At 31.4% G+C, this 19,062-nt stretch overlaps 2 protein-coding genes across 2 annotated transcripts; one reads left to right on the top strand and one right to left on the bottom strand.

The window, feature by feature from the left end:
- Nucleotides 1–3,930: 3,930 nt before the first annotated feature.
- Nucleotides 3,931–7,282, bottom strand: LOC140889686 (uncharacterized). The gene is made up of 3 exons (XM_073297408.1): nucleotides 7,096–7,282; nucleotides 5,069–6,444; nucleotides 3,931–4,980 (listed from the first exon to the last, which is right to left on the bottom strand). The coding sequence occupies exon 3, from the start codon at nucleotides 4,894–4,896 to the stop codon at nucleotides 3,931–3,933; it is 966 nt and encodes a 321-aa protein (XP_073153509.1). The 5' UTR covers nucleotides 4,897–4,980; nucleotides 5,069–6,444; nucleotides 7,096–7,282.
- Nucleotides 7,283–15,365: 8,083 nt separating this feature from the next.
- Nucleotides 15,366–18,821, top strand: LOC140891386 (uncharacterized). The gene is made up of 2 exons (XM_073299848.1): nucleotides 15,366–18,115; nucleotides 18,327–18,821. The coding sequence occupies exons 1-2, from the start codon at nucleotides 15,538–15,540 to the stop codon at nucleotides 18,665–18,667; spliced, it is 2,919 nt and encodes a 972-aa protein (XP_073155949.1). The 5' UTR covers nucleotides 15,366–15,537; the 3' UTR covers nucleotides 18,668–18,821.
- Nucleotides 18,822–19,062: the final 241 nt, after the last annotated feature.

Below are 19,062 nucleotides of genomic sequence, written 5' to 3' on the forward strand. Positions count from 1 at the left end.
CGGCTGTTGTCTTGTTTTTTATGTGTGCATGACAACAGATGGGGCAGGAGCTAGTCATCGACGTCATTGACAGCTAGGAGAGAGTCTAGCACGTGAGGACTCGGGTTGTAGATGTATTTAGAAGCATGGTAGAACACTTAACATGATATGTTGGAAGAACTTTGAAACAAGTTGTGTAATCTTATGTTTTGAGTAGTTTGTGATCTAGTTGAAGTTGTAAAAGCTAGTTTATTATGCTCAAGACTTGAATTATGAGTATATGTATGTTTATAGAAGTTATATCATGTTAGTATCTTTGATTGATGTTGTATTGTGCCAAGATGCAAGCCTTGACAGCAACAAACTTTTATGCTGAATTTCTGGAAAATATGCCGTGCTCGATCCGCAGAAGTTGGCGGATCTAGCCAGCCCTGATTTTTCCAAAACAGAGAAGCTGAAAAATGTACCGTGCTCGATCCGTAGAAGTTGGCGGATCTAGACAGCCCTGATTTTTCCAAAACAGAGAAGCTGAAAAATGTGCCATGCTCGATCCGCAGAAGTTGGCGGATCTAGCCAGATACTATTCACAAAAAAAAAAAAAAATTGAATTATTCTTTTTGAGTATTTGTTTTATATATGATTAATTGGTTTTAATCATTAATTGTCCTAAGATGAGATTAGCAACCCGAAGTTCTCACAATAGTGATACGAGATACCGATGTATGTTTAGTACAATACTTGATTATGACGTATATCTCAATAGTTTGTGCCAAATTCATATCTCGCTTCATACGGGATGACATATTCTTCCTTGAAGAATTAAAATACAGTGTATCAACTGTGTTCATTAACACTGTCACATTCACTTAAAAGAATGGACCACATTAATCAGACAACTTTCATAATTGTCTTTCCTTGAACAAAATACTATAAATAAGATATTATAATTAAAGAATAAAAAATCGGACGTACCTTTTCAAATACCTGTATGCATCAAGTAGATCGTTTACCTTCAACAATAACATTCGATCTATCACGAATATCGTTTTACATTAAATTCATGTTCCTACATGTAAGATAATAACATGTGATAAAAATACTCTATCATTCATTTAAAAAATGATAGCTTAATCAAATGATTGAAAAAATTCAAAATTTATATCCACAATAAAAATTGAGGAATTTAAAATCCATAATCAAAATTTTATGGAATAAAGATATAACAACCCAATATATCCTTAAAATATAAAATTTCTCAAATCAGAAAATTTATCACCAAATTGCATAATCAATATCTCATGCAATATATTGACTAATAGAATAGATTCACAAAATTTGTAGTTCTTATTTTATATCATCAAAATAATTTATGTGAATCAACACATGCTAGAGTTTTTCATAATTTAGTTTAAACAAATACAAAATTAATTTATCAAAATAAATTAGTTCAATAAATAAATAAAATGACTTGAAGTTAGTCATAAATCAACCCATTGACATAATCATGCATAGGCTACCATCAATCCATCATCGTCGTTGCCCAATATAGATGATGGTCCAATTCATTGGGTTTAACATTTATTTTTCTTTTCCGGTTGATAGTGTTGCGATCTTACTACCGCACATTCATAATTTTCAATCAATGGCCTGTGTAGTTCATCATTGAACATCGAGTCGATATTCATAAAAATAGTGACAAATAATATATCATGCTTCTTCTAGAGCATTAAAAACAAAATATGATTTGAATCGATATCAAACCAATATCTTTTGATATATATATCACATATATCTTTAATAATATTTTCTTATGGATATTGACAATTTTAGATCATATATCGATAGTCTTTGAGAAATTGTACTAAATTCTCAATTAATAAGATCTCAACAACCAAAAGGGTATTACATTATATTCTTCGAGAATATTTCCAAATTTAGGATCTTATATTAATATTCTTCAAGAATATTATCAAATCTTGTATCTTTTTTATCAATATTTCAATATTGATATATTATGGCATGAGAACAATTTCTTCAATGATATTTATAGATATTTGATATCATATCAGATATCAATCATGATTTCTTCACTTTCTCAATATACGAAATCATATATCTCATCTTTATCATGAATCTATTCAGATTCCCTATATATTATATTATAACTAGGAATTTCTTTAGATTCTCAATATATGTGATCTTATATAAGATCTTAATCTTGAATATCTCAATATTCAATATATTTTATCATGAATTCATGAATATCTTTCGATATATCAAAATTGTAATCATGAATTTCTCAAAATTCTCAATATATTATATCATGATCATGAATTTCTTCAAATTCTCAATATAAAATCATGTTGTGCTACTTTATAGCCATCAACATATTCATGATATTTCATGGACACCAATATATCAATTATTTTCATTGTGCTACTTCTAGAGTAGCAATGAATATCTCTTTGTGCTACTTCTAGAGCACCAATGAATATCTCTCATAAATCTGAGTATTGACAACACGTTGTGCTATTCCAATAGCATCAATAAAATGAGAATTATTTTCATTCTTAGTTTGTTACAACATCGTGCTGATAACGTGTTATAAATCATAAAAGAAAATGAGAGATTGAGTAGAGATAATTCATGAAAGAAGAGAGAATTCATATGAGTCAATATTCCGGTGCAAATTTCATTGAACTCAATCACTCCTATTTATAGGAAAAGATTACAAGATACAAATCTGTACAAATATTATCTTTACATATTTATCTTGATCACATATCTTTAATAAGATAATCATTTATAATAATAATATATTTATAACATTTTTATCGGTTTGATAATTAAAGGATTTTATAATTTTATTTGAAAAAATATCATTTATGAAAAGTCTAAATGGGGTTAGGTATGTTATCTATGGAAAAAAGTTTGTTGAGAAAGTCTATGCAAACTTAATCAAATTTTTCGCTTCAAAATTTGCAAGATGAACAATATTCAAATGACTATGTATTGGTTTTGAACATGATTTTCATATATTTTTTTGGATCTTCTTAGTTTTTTTAGTATTTGGATGACATATTTTTTCTATATTTTATTTCTATAATTCATGTTACAAATACTATTATATTTATGTCAATAAAAAAATATATGAATATTAAGTTTTGAGGGTACCAATTTTTTTTTGTTCGCCTCAGCCCTCAAAATATTAGGTCTGACACTGCACACGGGCAAGCGAGAGGATGATTAAACCAAGTAAAAAAAAAAAAAAAGTGGTAAGTCTCTTATGACTTATGAGATGGTCTCTAAGATTTTTATCCGTGAGACTAGTTGACTCTACACATATTTATGATAAAAAATAATAATTTTGACATAAAAATTAATAATTTTTCTTTGATGACCCAAATTAGATATTTGCATCACAAAATTGACCTGTAAGATCGTCATACATTAATTTTGTGAAAAATTACAAAAATATATGCAACCCTGAAATTGCTCTGTTTTATTTGGCGTCTCTCGAGTAATTGATTGGCTTTATCTTCTTCTTCTTCTTCTTCTATTCAGCATGTGAAAATTTGTTGAATATGTTGATTTCATCGTCTTTGTTCATCTTTATATTGAATCTTGTCAATTTGTTTTTTGTTTAATCATGTTTAAAATTAAGATATGATTTTTTTTCTTATCGATACAAATCTTATCAATTTCCTGCCATCTTCACATTTCCGACCACCGAAATTGAAATTTGTATCATATGATATATAGTTGGATTAGTATTTTTGAGACGACCCTACCGTAAAAATTTCAAGGTAATCGGAGTTGTTTTGGGCACGGGTGCACGCAGGGGCGTAGCCAGAAAATTTAATGACCCTGGGCTGACTGACTTTGAGAAAATCATTTACACCTTTAAAGTTAACTAAAAAATATGATATAATATCAGCGAACAAGATAAAACTATTGAAGATGCGCCCTGCGGTTTTTCATAGAATAAAACTCATCAATTATTGAATCAGTGTCGATCTTCGCGGTAAATTCTCTTTCAATGTAGATAATCATAGAATCTGCCAAAAAATCTTTTTCCATCTTATTTCGAAGAGAAGTTTTAAGAAGTTTCATAGCTGAGAATGATCGTTCTGTTGTTGAAGTAGAAACAGGAAGCGTTAGAACAAGACGAATCAGCCTGTCAATCAGGTGATAATGTTTTGCCTTTTCAGTCTCTACTAATCGTCGACATAATTCAGAAATTGTAGCGATATTTTGAAACCTTTCATGATGAATTATATCAAACTTATAATGTTCCAACTGACTTCTCAAATAATGTAGTTCTTGTTCATTGAAATCACCAAGATAGAATTTCTCTGCAAGATTGAAAATATCAACAACATTGAACAACTTAAAGTTGTCTCGAGGTTCCAAAGCAACGCTAAGTCTGAGAAGTTCAACAACCCCATCATTGAATCTACTATTTAACTCTTCCACTTGAAAATCTATTGCAGCATTAAATACATCAAAACGATAATGATGCTCAAATGTAATAGAGTCTCTTTGCTGGCACGAACGTCCTGTACCAGACCTATAACAACCACTCATATTCGGCATCTCAATACCATTATTTTCACAAACTGATTGCACAATCATTAGAAGAGTATCATAACCTTCTGCTCTCAAAGTATGAAGCAAAGATTTTGTAGTTGAGACAAGATCCATAGCATTTAATATGTCTAAAGACTTCTCTTGCAAAGTTCGACAAAGCAAATCTATTACCCCCATAATCTTGTGCATCAAATATAAGATAAATATGAAATCAAATGATCTCATTGCAATCAAAGAACCTGCAGCTTCCCCCCGTACAGAATTCGAAGATGCTTCCTCCACTATGTGTTCAAGCACGATAATCACAGACTTGTACATATCTATCATACTGCAAATTGACTCAAAATGAGAACTCCAACGCCTTTCCCAGCTCTTTGCAAAGTACCAATCTGATTAAGGCCAGTACCTATGCTTAAAATAAATAAGAAATAAATTATCAACGAGAATACAAACGACAACAAAATTTGATTAGATAAAAATCATATGATTAAGGTTGCACCTGTCTCGCGAATACCAGTAGTTACCATATTTGCAATTTCAATAGCTTGGGAAGATTGCAACTCAGTATGACGCTTTGGAGACGCCTTAATAAGATTACAAATAGAAGTATTTCGAAAAAAATAGCCAAATTGAACTCTCCTTTTCAGCAGCCCCTACCAATGCCAATTGAAGTCTATGTGCAAAACAATGTGCATAATATGCTTGTGGAGAATCCCTCAAAAAAAGAGCTTGCAGTCCGTTCCAAAAGCCACGCATGTTGCTTGCTCCATCGTATCCTTGACCCCGAATATCTTTGATATGCAACTTATGTCGCCCAAGCACATTACATATTTCTCTTTTAAGTGTTAACGCAGTGGTGTCAGGAACATGCACAATATCAAAGAAACGCTCCATTAAGAAGCCTTCATGATCAACAAATCTTAACACAATAGACATCTGTTCTTTGTCTGATATGTCTTTAGCCTCATCAACCAAAAGACATAATTTTGCACTTCCAATCTCTTCACGTATTTTATTTCTAACTCTCTCAATAATAATGTGCAGAATATCTTTTTGAATGTTCGGTGATGTATACTTTGCATTTCTTGGTGCTTTTTTCTAAAACAACGTTATTAATGTTAACATCCATTTTTCCCATAAGATTTATCATCTCTATAAGATTACCTTGATTTTTGAAAGATGAAGATTCATCATGTCCTCTCAATGCACATCCTTGAAAACAAAGCCAACGAATGCTTTCAATTGTGGTCTTAAGCCTCAGTTTGTTCTTTTTCACTTCTTTTGATGTTTGTGCATTCATCAATTTATCGATGTGACCACTCACATTCATCAAAACACTCATAGATTGCAAGGAACTGTTATGTGGTGAAGTAGGACCACCCGTATGCATCAAGAAAGCGCATCTCTTCCCATCAACTGTAACCATCAACTGTAAATGCAGAATAACGAGCTGTTTTTTCTTGGAAAATGAAACATGGGAAGCAAAAGGCCGCATCTTTATTTGGAGAGTACTCCAACCAAGAAAATTTCTCAAACCAACATTTTTGAAATCGTCGATTTTGTTCCCCTAATTTGGTTCGCGGATATTCCATAACAGGCTGATATGGTCCCCTTCAGATATAAGCTCGTCTAATTGCATCTTTTTCATTGACAGGACATTGCCATATCGAAGTACGCATGGCCGGATCTAGTTGAACATAACTACTAATATCATTCTCAACCCTTTGATACTTGGCAGGATGTTGTTCTTCATAATTTGAGATACCAGCATTAGTCGGAGAATTCTCTTCTCTTGTTAATGTACTAGCATTTGGTTTAAAATATGAAAATATATTTTTCGTCTTGCCTCCTCGAGCTTCCATCAGAAGAACCAGCCTATTAATTATATATATAACTGATGAAAAAAAACCAATATACAAGCTACAAATAACAAGTTAATTAAAACTCAAACAAACACAAAAATACAAACACAATCCCAATAAAAGTTCAAAAATTCAAATAAAGATATATCACCACGAATAAAGAATTGATTTACTCAAACAAATAAGCTCGGACATACACTTTCCTACCACAAACATTTCATGCATCTTTTTCGGTCTCTGACTCTCTCCAATTTCCAAATAATATGGCATGAAAGAAATATAAAAAATCCAGTTATCCAACCATTTTAATTTTCATAATAAATTGTACTAATATATTCTACTGCCTCAATTTTAAATCTAGGATTGAGAAACGTTTTCCATGATTTCTCACATTCCGACCATTTTTAATTCTAATATCAAATTGCAAATAAATATAATTATTTCCAATTAATATCTCGGAGTTTGTTTGTTTCAGTTTAAGGAATTAAAGTAGTTTAGGTTTATTAATATAAATAAGCATGAAAAATTGAAATAACGATACAAAATAAAAAAAAACACACAAAATCACAAATTAATTTGGAAAATCGATAGAAGATAACACTAATCAATACAAATCAAAATTTGATGAATACAAATTAACACAAATCGGCAAAAAATTAAAAACCTTGGAAAATTGAAGAACAACTCGGGTAGAGATAGAGCCAAGAGCTAGGGCTTCGGGTTTCAGCTTGGTTTGCGATTTTTCACCCAAAATCAGTATCAAAATGAAGTTTATTGTGGGCGAAACAGCAACCCTCTTTCGATTTTGAGGTTCTGTCAGTCGATGATTGCCCATGAGCGTTTCATCCTCAAGTTAGAGCGATGGAGTTTTAAAAGAGAAATAGATTTAATAGGTTTGTCTGACGCGAATTTATTTGTTATTGGGCTAAAAATCTAATGGGCTAATAATTATTAGCCTCAAAACTAGTAGGGCTGAAATCCAATATTAATAAAACTCATATATACTATTACCAAAAAAAAAAAAAAACAAGACCGGGCCAGAGCCCACCCCAGCCTTTGGGGTGGCTCCGCCCCTGGGTGCACGTAGATCTCTCATACCCTAAGATGCGTGTGATCAAAATATATATATATATATATATATATATATATATATATATAAACGATGTTTTTAAAATATGAAAATTTTACAAATAGAAATATATTCCGCGTTGGGCTAATTTCTGTGCCATAATCAAGTGATTAAAGCAAAATCTGCGCCTCTTGACGTGCTCGATAACACTTTTTGAACATATTTTATTGAGTAGTTAAGATCTTGGGAATGATAAACAAAATAATTTATATATAAATATAATTATATATATCACTGTTATTAAAGTCAAATATATAATATACTAATACTACCAACTATTGGTATATTGAAGAAGTATTTTCGTAATGCCGAAAATATCATTTATTCACTCAATTTCATATTTTATAAATTTTATAAATTTTATATTTTATCTTTTGTCATTTAATTTTCACATTTTGATAATTTAAATTTAATTTTTTTAAAAAAATTCTAATTCTTTTACGAACCACAAGCAACACAACGTATGTTCTATACCGTGCTAGTATATAATGAAGAAACTTGCACCTAGTTATCTTTCGATACATTGGATAGATCTGCGACCAACCTAATAACATACACGCAAAATTTCTGTGAGACGATTTAATGATTCAATTTAATTAGACGGATCTTCTATTCGGATCACATATGAAAAGTATTCATTTTTGTGCCCAAAATATTATTTTTTATTGTACATATGAGTAGAGACGACACATCTCACAGATAAAGATCCGTAAAACCATCTAAAAAAAGTACTTTTACAAATCGGAAATTGTCTATTTGAACAAACTCTACCTTGACCTCATTGAGTAAAATCACAAATTTTTGTCCAAACTTAAATTTCAATATTTTTTCTCTAAATAACAATAACAATAACAATAATAATAGTTTCAGTAGAAAAATCAAGATTATTTGTCCCTAAAAATGAAAATATATATATTTCAAAAAAAATGAAAATATATATATATAAATTTATCAATTATATTAAAAAATAATTATATTTTTAGAGAAAATTACACTTTTCATCTTAGTGCATGTTTGCTTCTTTAAAATTTTGGTCTCTTACCTATCAAATAAATTCTTAACTGGCTAATACAATTTTCAGACTACTGTGTTAATATGAAGATATACCCAACAAACACCGATATATAACGACAGTAAATTTCACGTCGTTAAAAAATATATATTATGAGACTTTCTGTTTTGTTTTATCACCCGTGCCAAGATAATTTATCTAGGTCGCATATATCAATTAATAAATAACTAGCGACAATTCATACAAAACGTGTGTGTTTGAAATATTTTGTTTTTTAAAATTTTTTTTTTAAATGAAATTTTTGTGCAAGTTTATATCAAAATTAAATATATCGGGCTAAGCGTGCATGAATGAGAGTAGTAATAGGATGAGTAATCTCCTGAGAAGTTCTAGTGTGTCATGCTATTAACATTGTGTTGTTTGATCTAGTTGGCTAGGTGAGCTGTAAAATATGGACACCGAATCTTAACTGGTAATACTGTCTTTGCTGGGGACAGTGTCGACGATAGGAAAATGATAAAACTGATCTCAAAAGATATGAGAAAACATCAGTAGTAAGGCACACTTTGGATGGACTCATGGTCTTAATGACCTGACTCATCTACGCTGTCAGTAGTATAAAGAAATAAAATTAAGTTTTGACTAACTGCTATAGTTTTTGGCCTAATGATAAACGTTATTGATCATCCTAACAACAAAATCTAATTAAATATATATTTTTTTGAATAAGAATAAATCAATATAAATTTTAATACTTATATAATTATGATAAACATGTTTTTTAAAAATTTACAAACCACTAATAGATTAAGTGATTAAACGGTAAAAATGTAAATGCTACGTGTAAAAATATTGAGATTGTGAGAATACAATTATACAACTATCTTATGGATTAATATGATTGTATATGTTTTTTTTTTTAAAAAAATAAAAATTGTGAATAAATAGTAATGAAAAGTTAGAAGGGTATGTTGAAATGTTAAAAGGCTTTATCAAATTACAGCCTCTCCTTTTCTAAATGGTAATATATATATATAATAAACTACGAGTGGTTACTCGTTTTAGGATTATTCTATTTAAACCTGTGCGTTTTTTTTTTTTTTTGATGTGATCAAATGTTAGTCTTTAATCATCAATACATGTGTCCAATGTTTTAAAAAGTGGTAGGCGGGCGGCCACCCACTACCTAGCGCCTATACGATTAGGTGGCCGGATCTAGACGGTTTTTTCTTTTTAGCCTAAATATCTAATAAACTATATAATTTTTAGCCTAAACATCTAATCCTCCCTATATGATTTTTTTTTATCCTAGTGATGCTGCAAGAAACCTTGCTACTCTGAAGAGAGTCTTCCGATTGCTCAGTCAATTTAGAATAAGCAACAACTTTAGGAAACCAAGTGCTCCTTGCGTATACAATCCAGAAAAACTAGGGTCGTCACTTGCGTCACGAAATAAGGTTGGAGGTGCGGGGGATGCTCGACGAAAACTCTCTAATGCTCAAGCCAACGATCCATTCAAAATATGTACTCACAAAAACTATAAAGCTTTTAGAAAATAAATTGAAAGAATGAGATTGTATACCTTGAAAAATGGGGAGGAGCCTTCCATTTATAGAATTTTTTTGTAAATGGGTCATGGGCCCTCCTAATATATAGACTTTTTTCTTGGGCCTAAGCACATGGACTTGATGAACTTGACACCAATCTAATACTCTTAAGCTATACCTTAATTAATCTAATCATCCTCAAACTAGTATCTATCACCTAGATATCGTTCATCTTAATATTTCTTCAATAATTCATATTTATCGAATTCAAACTTAAATTTTATAGTTTATTTCTCATCTTCATCTGATACAAATTGATCGAAAAATCTGTCAAATAATATTTTTTAAAAGTTTAAAATTAAAAAATAAATAATGTATATTAATATATTATATATTAATCTAGGAGGGCCACCTAGGCGCATTTTGAGCCGAGGCGACCGATTAATGAAATAACACTTAGATGAATCAAATGTAAGTCTAAAAGTCGGAACGGTAGGCAACCGCCTATCGCCTAAGCGCCGTTTTTTATAACAATGCATATGTCAACTTTTATAAAGTGTGAAGGAGATATGATCAATGATACTGAAATATGGAAATATATACTCCCGGTATAGTGTAGACCAACCCAATGGTTTTACTTGTTAGAATAAGTTTATTAACACAACATCCTGGTTGGTTTTTTTTTTTTTTTTTTTTATTTTATAAAGAAACCATTTCCATTTCGACATTGTATGATAAAGTATGCTCTCGACAATAAATGAATCCTTAATTTTGGCTAAAAATAGGTGTTTTGTATTTGGGTAAATGAGATCCTACTTGTACAGGCACTGCCCAATAGAAGATCTAAAGGTTTAGATTTATCAATACATGTGAAATTTATTACTTTTTAAGTAGATCCCACATATATTTATAAATTTTCATCGTTAGATGTACTATCAAAACAGTAGAACGGATCCCCTACTGTGGGATCCCCAACAGTAAGGGGTGTTGTGGCCTAATTATAGCAAGTAACCATATCAATTGCAAATCTCAAATGGAATATTGCTAGTAAAGTATGTTTGGATTTCATTAATATGTTTTTTTTAATTTAGTAAAACATTTTAAGTCTATAAAACAATATGTTAATTTTTTGTTAAATTTATTATAAAACAATATGTTAAATTTATATTATTTTTGGGCTTTATTGATATGAGTTTTTTTAATTTGGTAAAACATATTTAGGTTTAAATTTTGTTCGTTTTCATTGTTAATTGAAATGAAGACTCAAAATATATGATTATTTATTTTTTATTGAAGTGTAGTGATTACTATTAGTTTTATCCGATAATGCATGATGAAATGTTCTAAATTTTAATTTAAACATTAACATGTTAATATAGTCTTATATTGTTAAAAAATTTATTCATAAAAAATTGACAATACTCATATAAAATTCAGAGAAATGATACAGAGGCATTATTAAATGATAACAAAATATTATTATTAATATAATATTTAATATATATTTTTTGAAACAATATAATATTTAATATTAAAATCAAGAATTTAACTTTTTCTTTCCCATAACCATTAATTTAACTTTTTTATGTTTTTTTGAACGGAACCATTAATTTAACTTAAATAAATTAAACTACATATTATTTTATAATAAATTTAACAAAAAATTAATATATTAGATGGAAGAAAAAATAAGAAAGATGACGAGTCGTGAGAAAAAAAAACAAAAGAAAAATAAATAAATGTAACTTAAAACATTTTACTAAATTAAAAAAAACACATATTAATGAAATCCAAAAATACTTTACGTAGCAAGATTCCATTTGAAATTTGCAATTGGTTATGATTACGTGTTATAATTAAGCCAAAGTACCCATACTGTAAGAGATCTCACAATAAGAGATCCATTCCGATCAAGACAATGCCCGTACAGATTAAATGAAATCTCCCCAATATTTGCAGAGAGCTTCGAACAAAAGGTTAATTGTGGGTTGTGCCTAGTCAATACAATCATTTATGGTATTTAAAAAGCTACGTTAATACTGCATGTATGACATAGAAATCTGTGCCAAAAAAGTTGGATTCCACGTAATTAGTGCAAAATCTGTCTCCTTTTTTGGTCTTTAAAGAAAAATTTGTCATTTACCGTTATCGGGGAAGGGTCCTACTCTCGTCTTGGTCTTGGACATTTATTGAGATTTGAGAAATTAAATACGATTAATATTATTTTTAATTGTAAATTAAATAAAATTAAGTTTATATATTTTGTTCCACCGCAATCCCAGTCCTTAATAACCTAGAGTGAGCTATAATAAATTAACTACTATCCCATTGCGTGCTCGTATAATTTTTTTTATATAAAAATAAAAATAAATTGTAAAATTTTAAAAATATAAAAAATAAAACGTTTTTCTAAACAAATATTAATAAAAACATAATAGATACATCAATTTTATAAATTATGTGACTTTTTTTTGAAAATATAAACATTAAAAGCACAAAATGAGTGGCATGTTAGTAAATAATAAAACATCTAATGACTAAAAACAAATAAGTCATATAAATGACTAATTTCGCCTAATAATTTTGATTTCATTGAAAATTAATTAAATTATATATAGTGGTAATTTAAATCAAATTTACCAATTAACTGAAATTTAGTTAATTAGATGGTTTCTACTATAGTAAGATTAATACTATGTCTAGCACACATAGTTGTGTGTTTATTAAATCTATTTTTTGTAACGAAAACATTAAACAAATATTCCCTCCGTCTCAATTATATAGTCCACGTTTCTTTTTTTGTTTGTCCCAAATACATAGTCATATATCATATTTAATAATATTTTTTTACACTCCTTTACTAATATATCTCTATTAACTACACATTAAAAATTGTGCAATCATTTTTTAATACATTAAATAGGGATAAAATAGGAAGTTTGTATAAAATTTACTTTCCCAATAATTTTTTCTTAATTTGTGTGAAAAAAAAGTAGGACTATGTATTTAAAATGGAGGGAGTACATGATTTAAAAAATGGTAATTTTTTTTAAAGCCACACCCAGAGACCAAAAAGGTGGTCTACCACCTCTCTCTTAATATATAATTATTATTTTATTAATGCACATATTGTGTGCTCGTATAGTCTATCTTTTAACAAAAGCAAAAAATAAAAATAAATTGAAAATTTTCAAAAAAAATATAAAAATATTGTGTTTTCCTAAACAAATATTCACAAAAACGTAATAGATATATCAATTTTAATGGTGACATTTTTGTAAATTAAAAAAACATCAAAGAATATAAAGTGGGTTTCATTTTGGTAAATTACAAAACATCTAATATCTAAAAAATAAGAATCTAATTTGTCTAATAATTTTGATTTTATTGAAAATTAAGTTAGGATATAATGGTAATTTTAAATCAAACTTTACCAATTAATTGAAAGTTAATCAAAATTTTAAGGTATATAATGCTATTTGCATTTCATTTTGTGTTATCTATACTTCATTAATTGATGTATAAAATTTATTTACAAATAGAATATAAATAACAAAAAATGAAGTACAAATAACAATTATATTTTTTGAATTCAAGCTAGCAATAGGAGATAAGAGAAAGATAGGAAAAAGATTATAGAAAATATTTTTATAAATGGCATTGATCAAACTAGTGTTTAGAAAACTAATACTCCCCAAGTATATTTGAAGCATTTCAAATACATTAGAGAAAGTTAGGGTAAAAAATAAAAATAAAAATAAGCAAAGGTTATGAATAATGGCTCGATGAAAATTGAAAATCCTATGAATATTAATGATTCAAAAACTTTGAGAGAAACACGTGTGATCATATACGTTCTAATTATTTTCTAATGTCAATGAAATATATTGTGTTTGAAAAAATTGTTTTTAGTACTTTAAACTTCGACTCAATGGGACTTAAATATAGCTTGAATTTGAGAATTGAGAGTAAAAAAAATTGGAGTCACTGCCACATATATTTCCACCATGGATAAAAATAGTTGGAATTTAAATAAAAGACGGGGTGATAATAATGATAAAGGAAGTAATGAGTATAGTTTGTTGTTGGTGCATTAAGTGCGTATATGCACAAAGAGAAAAAACCTGTGAGCCTCTGACCCTAATTTATGGCCAAATTAAATGTTTTGCAGAAAAAAAGGACTCATTTATTTGTAAATATATAAACAAATTCAGGCTTCAGATTACAATCCATCCCAGCACAGCCTTTTCATGTCATTTTATGCACAAGTGTAGTCAATTTTTCAATAATTATATTCCAACTAATTTACAGCCCTTAAATGCTGTTGGTATATATTTTTAGTTTCTAGATATACTACGAATATATTAGAAAAACATTTTTTTGTTGTATTATCATTTAATTCATTCAAGAATTTCAAAAACTTTGTTAATAGGTGTAAAAAAATTTCACTATATATTTAAAGACAACGAAGAATAATACATAACCCGTGTATTTTGGAACATAGATACTACGAGTTTAGGTGTCATAAATCGTGTGTACATGTGGTCCACATAAGTCACTCGATCTATTCCCGCTTAAATTTGTAATTAAACCCGTGATTCAATTCTTGGATCATTTGTAAGATTGAACATAAAAATATGGCAATTTTTTTTATATGATGGCATCTGTCACCGTTATTCTTTGAGCACATTAAGTAAAATATCAGGTTAATGCAGTAACTTGCAAACTCGTTCAAGAAAATATTAATAAAAAAAATCGAATTTATTTTTGGATTTACCATAAGTTATTTTTGCATGCGAATTTTCGCGTGCGTAGATTACTTATTTACTTAGTCTTAATAATGCCTTCAATAATAAATTTTTTCGATCGACATAACATACAGAGATAAATGTCTATCTACTCACCTCCCCACATAATTGACTGCTTTCCAATGTTTTTTTTTATATCATTAGGTATGGATAAAGTCATGGGTTGATGGTAAAATGATAAAAAGATTGCTTAAATAGTTAAATCCCACTTCGAATTAACTAGCTTGTGATTGAATTCTCCCTTGTTTAAAGCAAGAAAAAAAGGAGATGCTTCATAGATATAATGGTGAATAATATGAAAATTAAATCAATAAAATAATGAGATGACCCATGTTGCTCCCTAAAGCAAATCCAATCATATTCTCATTTCAACTAAATCACTAAATATCACTCCCTCTTTTTCTTCAAGTCTTTCTCTAGTCCCTATGCATCAATTCCCACACCATGAACTTGTAAATTATCAACAAATGAATTCTTTTTTTGAAAAAAATATGCATAAAGATTTAATTTTTTTTCTTTTTTCATATATTAATGTTATTATATCTTTCTTTCTCGAGTCCCTGGGGTCTCTTGGAGTGAGCCACCATATCTTTCCTCTGTGCAAGTTCCGATGGAGATTCTTCATCCAATACGCTTCAATCTTGTAGTTGTTTCTTTGCTGTTTATGGTGCCGATACTAGCTTTTGATCCTCTCACGGACGCTCTCTTGAGCCTAAAATCCGAACTTTTTGATGGCTCCGACAGTTTGAATGATTGGTTTTTGCCTGATGGGATTCAGCCCTCGACTCCGATTTATGCATGTTCTTGGACTGGAGTGAAATGCAGCGAGAATTCTTCGACAATCATCGGTTTGGACCTGTCAATGAAGAATCTTGGAGGTTCATTGTCGGGGAAGCAGTTTGCTCTTTTTCTTGATCTCGTGGAGCTCAACCTCAGCCACAATTCCTTCTCGAATCAACTTCCCACTGGGATTTTCAATCTCACGAGCTTGAGGTTGCTGGATATCAGCAGGAACAATTTTTCTGGCAGGTTTCCGGGTGGGATTTCGGGTCTGCGAAATCTCGTGGCTCTTGATGCCTTCAGCAATAGCTTCTCGGGGCCTTTGCCCGCGGAAGTTTCGCAGCTGGAGTTTCTCAAAGTGGTGAATTTTGCAGGGAGTTACTTCAGCGGGGAAATCCCATCTGAATATGGCTCGTTCGAGAGCCTCGAATTCATTCATTTAGCAGGAAATTTTCTGAGTGGGGGTGTGCCACCTGAGTTGGGGAAAATGCAGAAATTGTCGCATATGGAGATTGGGTACAACTCGTATGAAGGTGGGATTCCATGGGAATTTGGTAATATGAGTGAACTTCGGTATCTTGACATCGCGGATGCCAATCTTTCAGGCATTATACCAAACCAACTCAGCAATCTCACCAATCTTGAATCACTCTTTCTGTTCAAAAACCAGCTTACTGGGAAAATCCCATCAGAATTCAGCAAACTCTCGACACTCAGAAGCTTGGATCTATCTGACAACCTGCTTTCTGGTCCAATCCCAGACAGTTTTTCGGAGCTGAAGAATCTTAGGTTGTTGAGTTTGATGTACAATGACTTGAGTGGCAGTGTTCCAGAAGGTATTGCTCGGCTTCCAAATTTGGATACATTGCTTATATGGAACAATTACTTTACAGGGTCACTCCCTTTTAACTTGGGAAGATACTCGAAACTTAAACATGTGGATGCTTCGACAAATTATTTTGTTGGTAGCATACCACCTGATATATGTTATGGAGGAGAGTTGCTTAAGTTAATCCTGTTTTCAAACAATTTCACTGGTGGGCTGTCTCCATCGCTCTCCAATTGTTCTTCTCTGGTTCGCCTTAGGCTCGAAGATAATCTATTCTCAGGTAAGATATCACTGCAATTTGGCAAATTTCAGAACATGTCATATGTGGATTTGTCTAGGAACAGGTTCACCGGAGGAATTCCAACCGACATTGATCAAGCTTTAAAGCTTGAGTATCTCAATTTATCTGATAATCCGTTTCTTGGAGGCACTATACCGGTTAAAGCATGGTCTTTGCCACTTCTTCAAAACTTCTCCGCGAGTTCTTGCGGGATATCTGGCAATCTTCCTTCATTTGAGGATTGCAAATCCTTGTCTGTTCTTGAATTTAGATCGAACAATTTATCAGGAAAAATCCCAGAAAGTGTATCCTATTGTAAGGAACTTTTAAGGATAGATTTGGCTGATAATAACTTGACCGGCTCAATACCTGTGGAGTTTGCTAGCCTTCCAGTTATCAGTGTATTAGACCTGTCACACAATGATTTCACCGGTCCAATCCCAGTCGAGTTTGGAACCTCTACGAGCTTGGAACTGCTGAATGTATCGTATAATGATATCTCGGGCTCAATCCCTACACAATCGAAGTTCAAGTCCATGGATATTAGCGCGTTTCTTGGTAATCCGAAGCTCTGTGGGGAACCTCTGAGACGTTGCAATCGTGAAAATGGGATTTCAAATGGACTGCAAGTAGGAAGCAGAAGAGCACAGAAGGTAGCCTGGATTCTTATAATTTGCGCAGTCGCGGTTTTGTTCATCATGGCTGCAGTGTTCGGGATCCTATACTTCAAGAAAAGAAGTAAAGGTCCCTGGAAAATGGTTGCTTTTGATGGGCTTCCTCGGTTTACGGCAAAAGATGTTTTGAAAAGCTTTAGTGGAGATGAAGCTGGGGAGGAGGCAGTGCACGCATTGCCCGATTCGATCAGAAAAGTCGTTTTACCCACAGGAATCACGGTTTCAGTAAAGAAGATTTCATGGGAGCCAAAAGAAAAGGAAAATGCTCTAGAACACCTGATTAGGATTGGTAATTCAAGGCACAAGAACTTGACAAGATTGCTTGGGATTTGCTACAACAATAACTTCGCCTATCTTTTGTACGATTACCTGCCTAATAATGATTTAGCAGAAAAGATTCGGGTGAGGAGAGATTGGGAAACTAAGTGTAGGATAATAGTTGGAGTCGCAAGGGCGCTACATTTCCTCCATCATGAGTGTTATCCAGCAATTCCTCATGGCGATTTGAAGGCGAGTAATGTGCATTTCGATGAAAATATGGAACCCCATTTGGCTGAATACGGGCTCACCGCATTCATTCAATCAAGTAGTAGTCTACTGCCAGAAAAGAATAGAAAAGAAACAGGTAAATGCATGCTCATACTTCCACTTTCAATAAGTTCTGCTATCCATATGTATATTTCGCAGGAGATAATATGATCATTATAAGTAGCTTATATAGCCAATCTGAAGGCATATTTATTCATTCACTTGAAATATAAAAACTTTGGTTTTTGATGACGAATGCACAAATATTTCTAGTTTGATCTGAAATACTACTACGCATAATCTTGCAGGAATGGGTGAATCCAACTCATCCATGACAGATGAGCTACAGAAGGACATAATCAACTTCGGGGAGCTCGTTCTTCATGTGCTGAGCGATGGTCGATTGGCAAATACCGTCGGTTTAAGTATGCAGAACACTCCTAGAGAGGTTCTGATAAGGGAAATGACTAAAGACAATGGAATCGCCCCTTCCAGCTCGTCCCAAGAAGAGATGGTGTCGGTTCTTGAAGTCGCTTTACTATGCACAAGAAGCAGACCTTCGATGCGAGAAGTCGTCAAGATGTTGTCTGCGTTGAATCTGCAAACAAATGATAGGTCTTTAGGAAGAGAAGGCCATGGAGCATTGTGAATTAATGTGTGTTCATATGGCCATTTTGTGTGAGTGACGATTTTGATGTTTGATTTTGTGGGTAGTTTGATGGTTCTTGTGCGTGAAAATCAACTTAATTGCAGTATAATAGAGGAATTGTATAATTTTTTATTTTCTTATTTTTCAGTTTTTGTAAAAGAACTACACATATATTCTTGTCTAATGTTGCTTGCTCCACATGCACTCGCCTCGATATTTGACATAGCTATACGGGTCCTAACATATTAGAGAAACTTCTCTTGTTGAGGCACATATGAATTGGTGAAGTATGTGAGTCTTTAGAGTTGTTAAATAGGCCAATACATGATAAGACATGCCGGTTCGTCAAAAATCTGGTAGGCTGGAAATCTCCAATGCGTGTTTTTCCACGAGGG

The sequence above is a fragment of the Henckelia pumila genome, chromosome 3 (assembly GCF_033568475.1).
Source record: "Henckelia pumila isolate YLH828 chromosome 3, ASM3356847v2, whole genome shotgun sequence".
NCBI lineage: Eukaryota > Viridiplantae > Streptophyta > Magnoliopsida > Lamiales > Gesneriaceae > Henckelia > Henckelia pumila.

What these genes read in the sequence shown, in the direction of transcription:
- LOC140889686 (XM_073297408.1), bottom strand. Translation starts at nt 4,896, where the DNA reads ATGATAGATATGTACAAGTCTGTGATTATCGTGCTTGAACACATAGTG.
- LOC140891386 (XM_073299848.1), top strand. Translation starts at nt 15,538, where the DNA reads ATGGAGATTCTTCATCCAATACGCTTCAATCTTGTAGTTGTTTCTTTG. An exon ending in AAAGAATAGAAAAGAAACAG is followed by an intron (nt 18,116 to 18,326) that starts GTAAATGCATGC and finishes ATAATCTTGCAG; the next exon opens with GAATGGGTGAATCCAACTCA.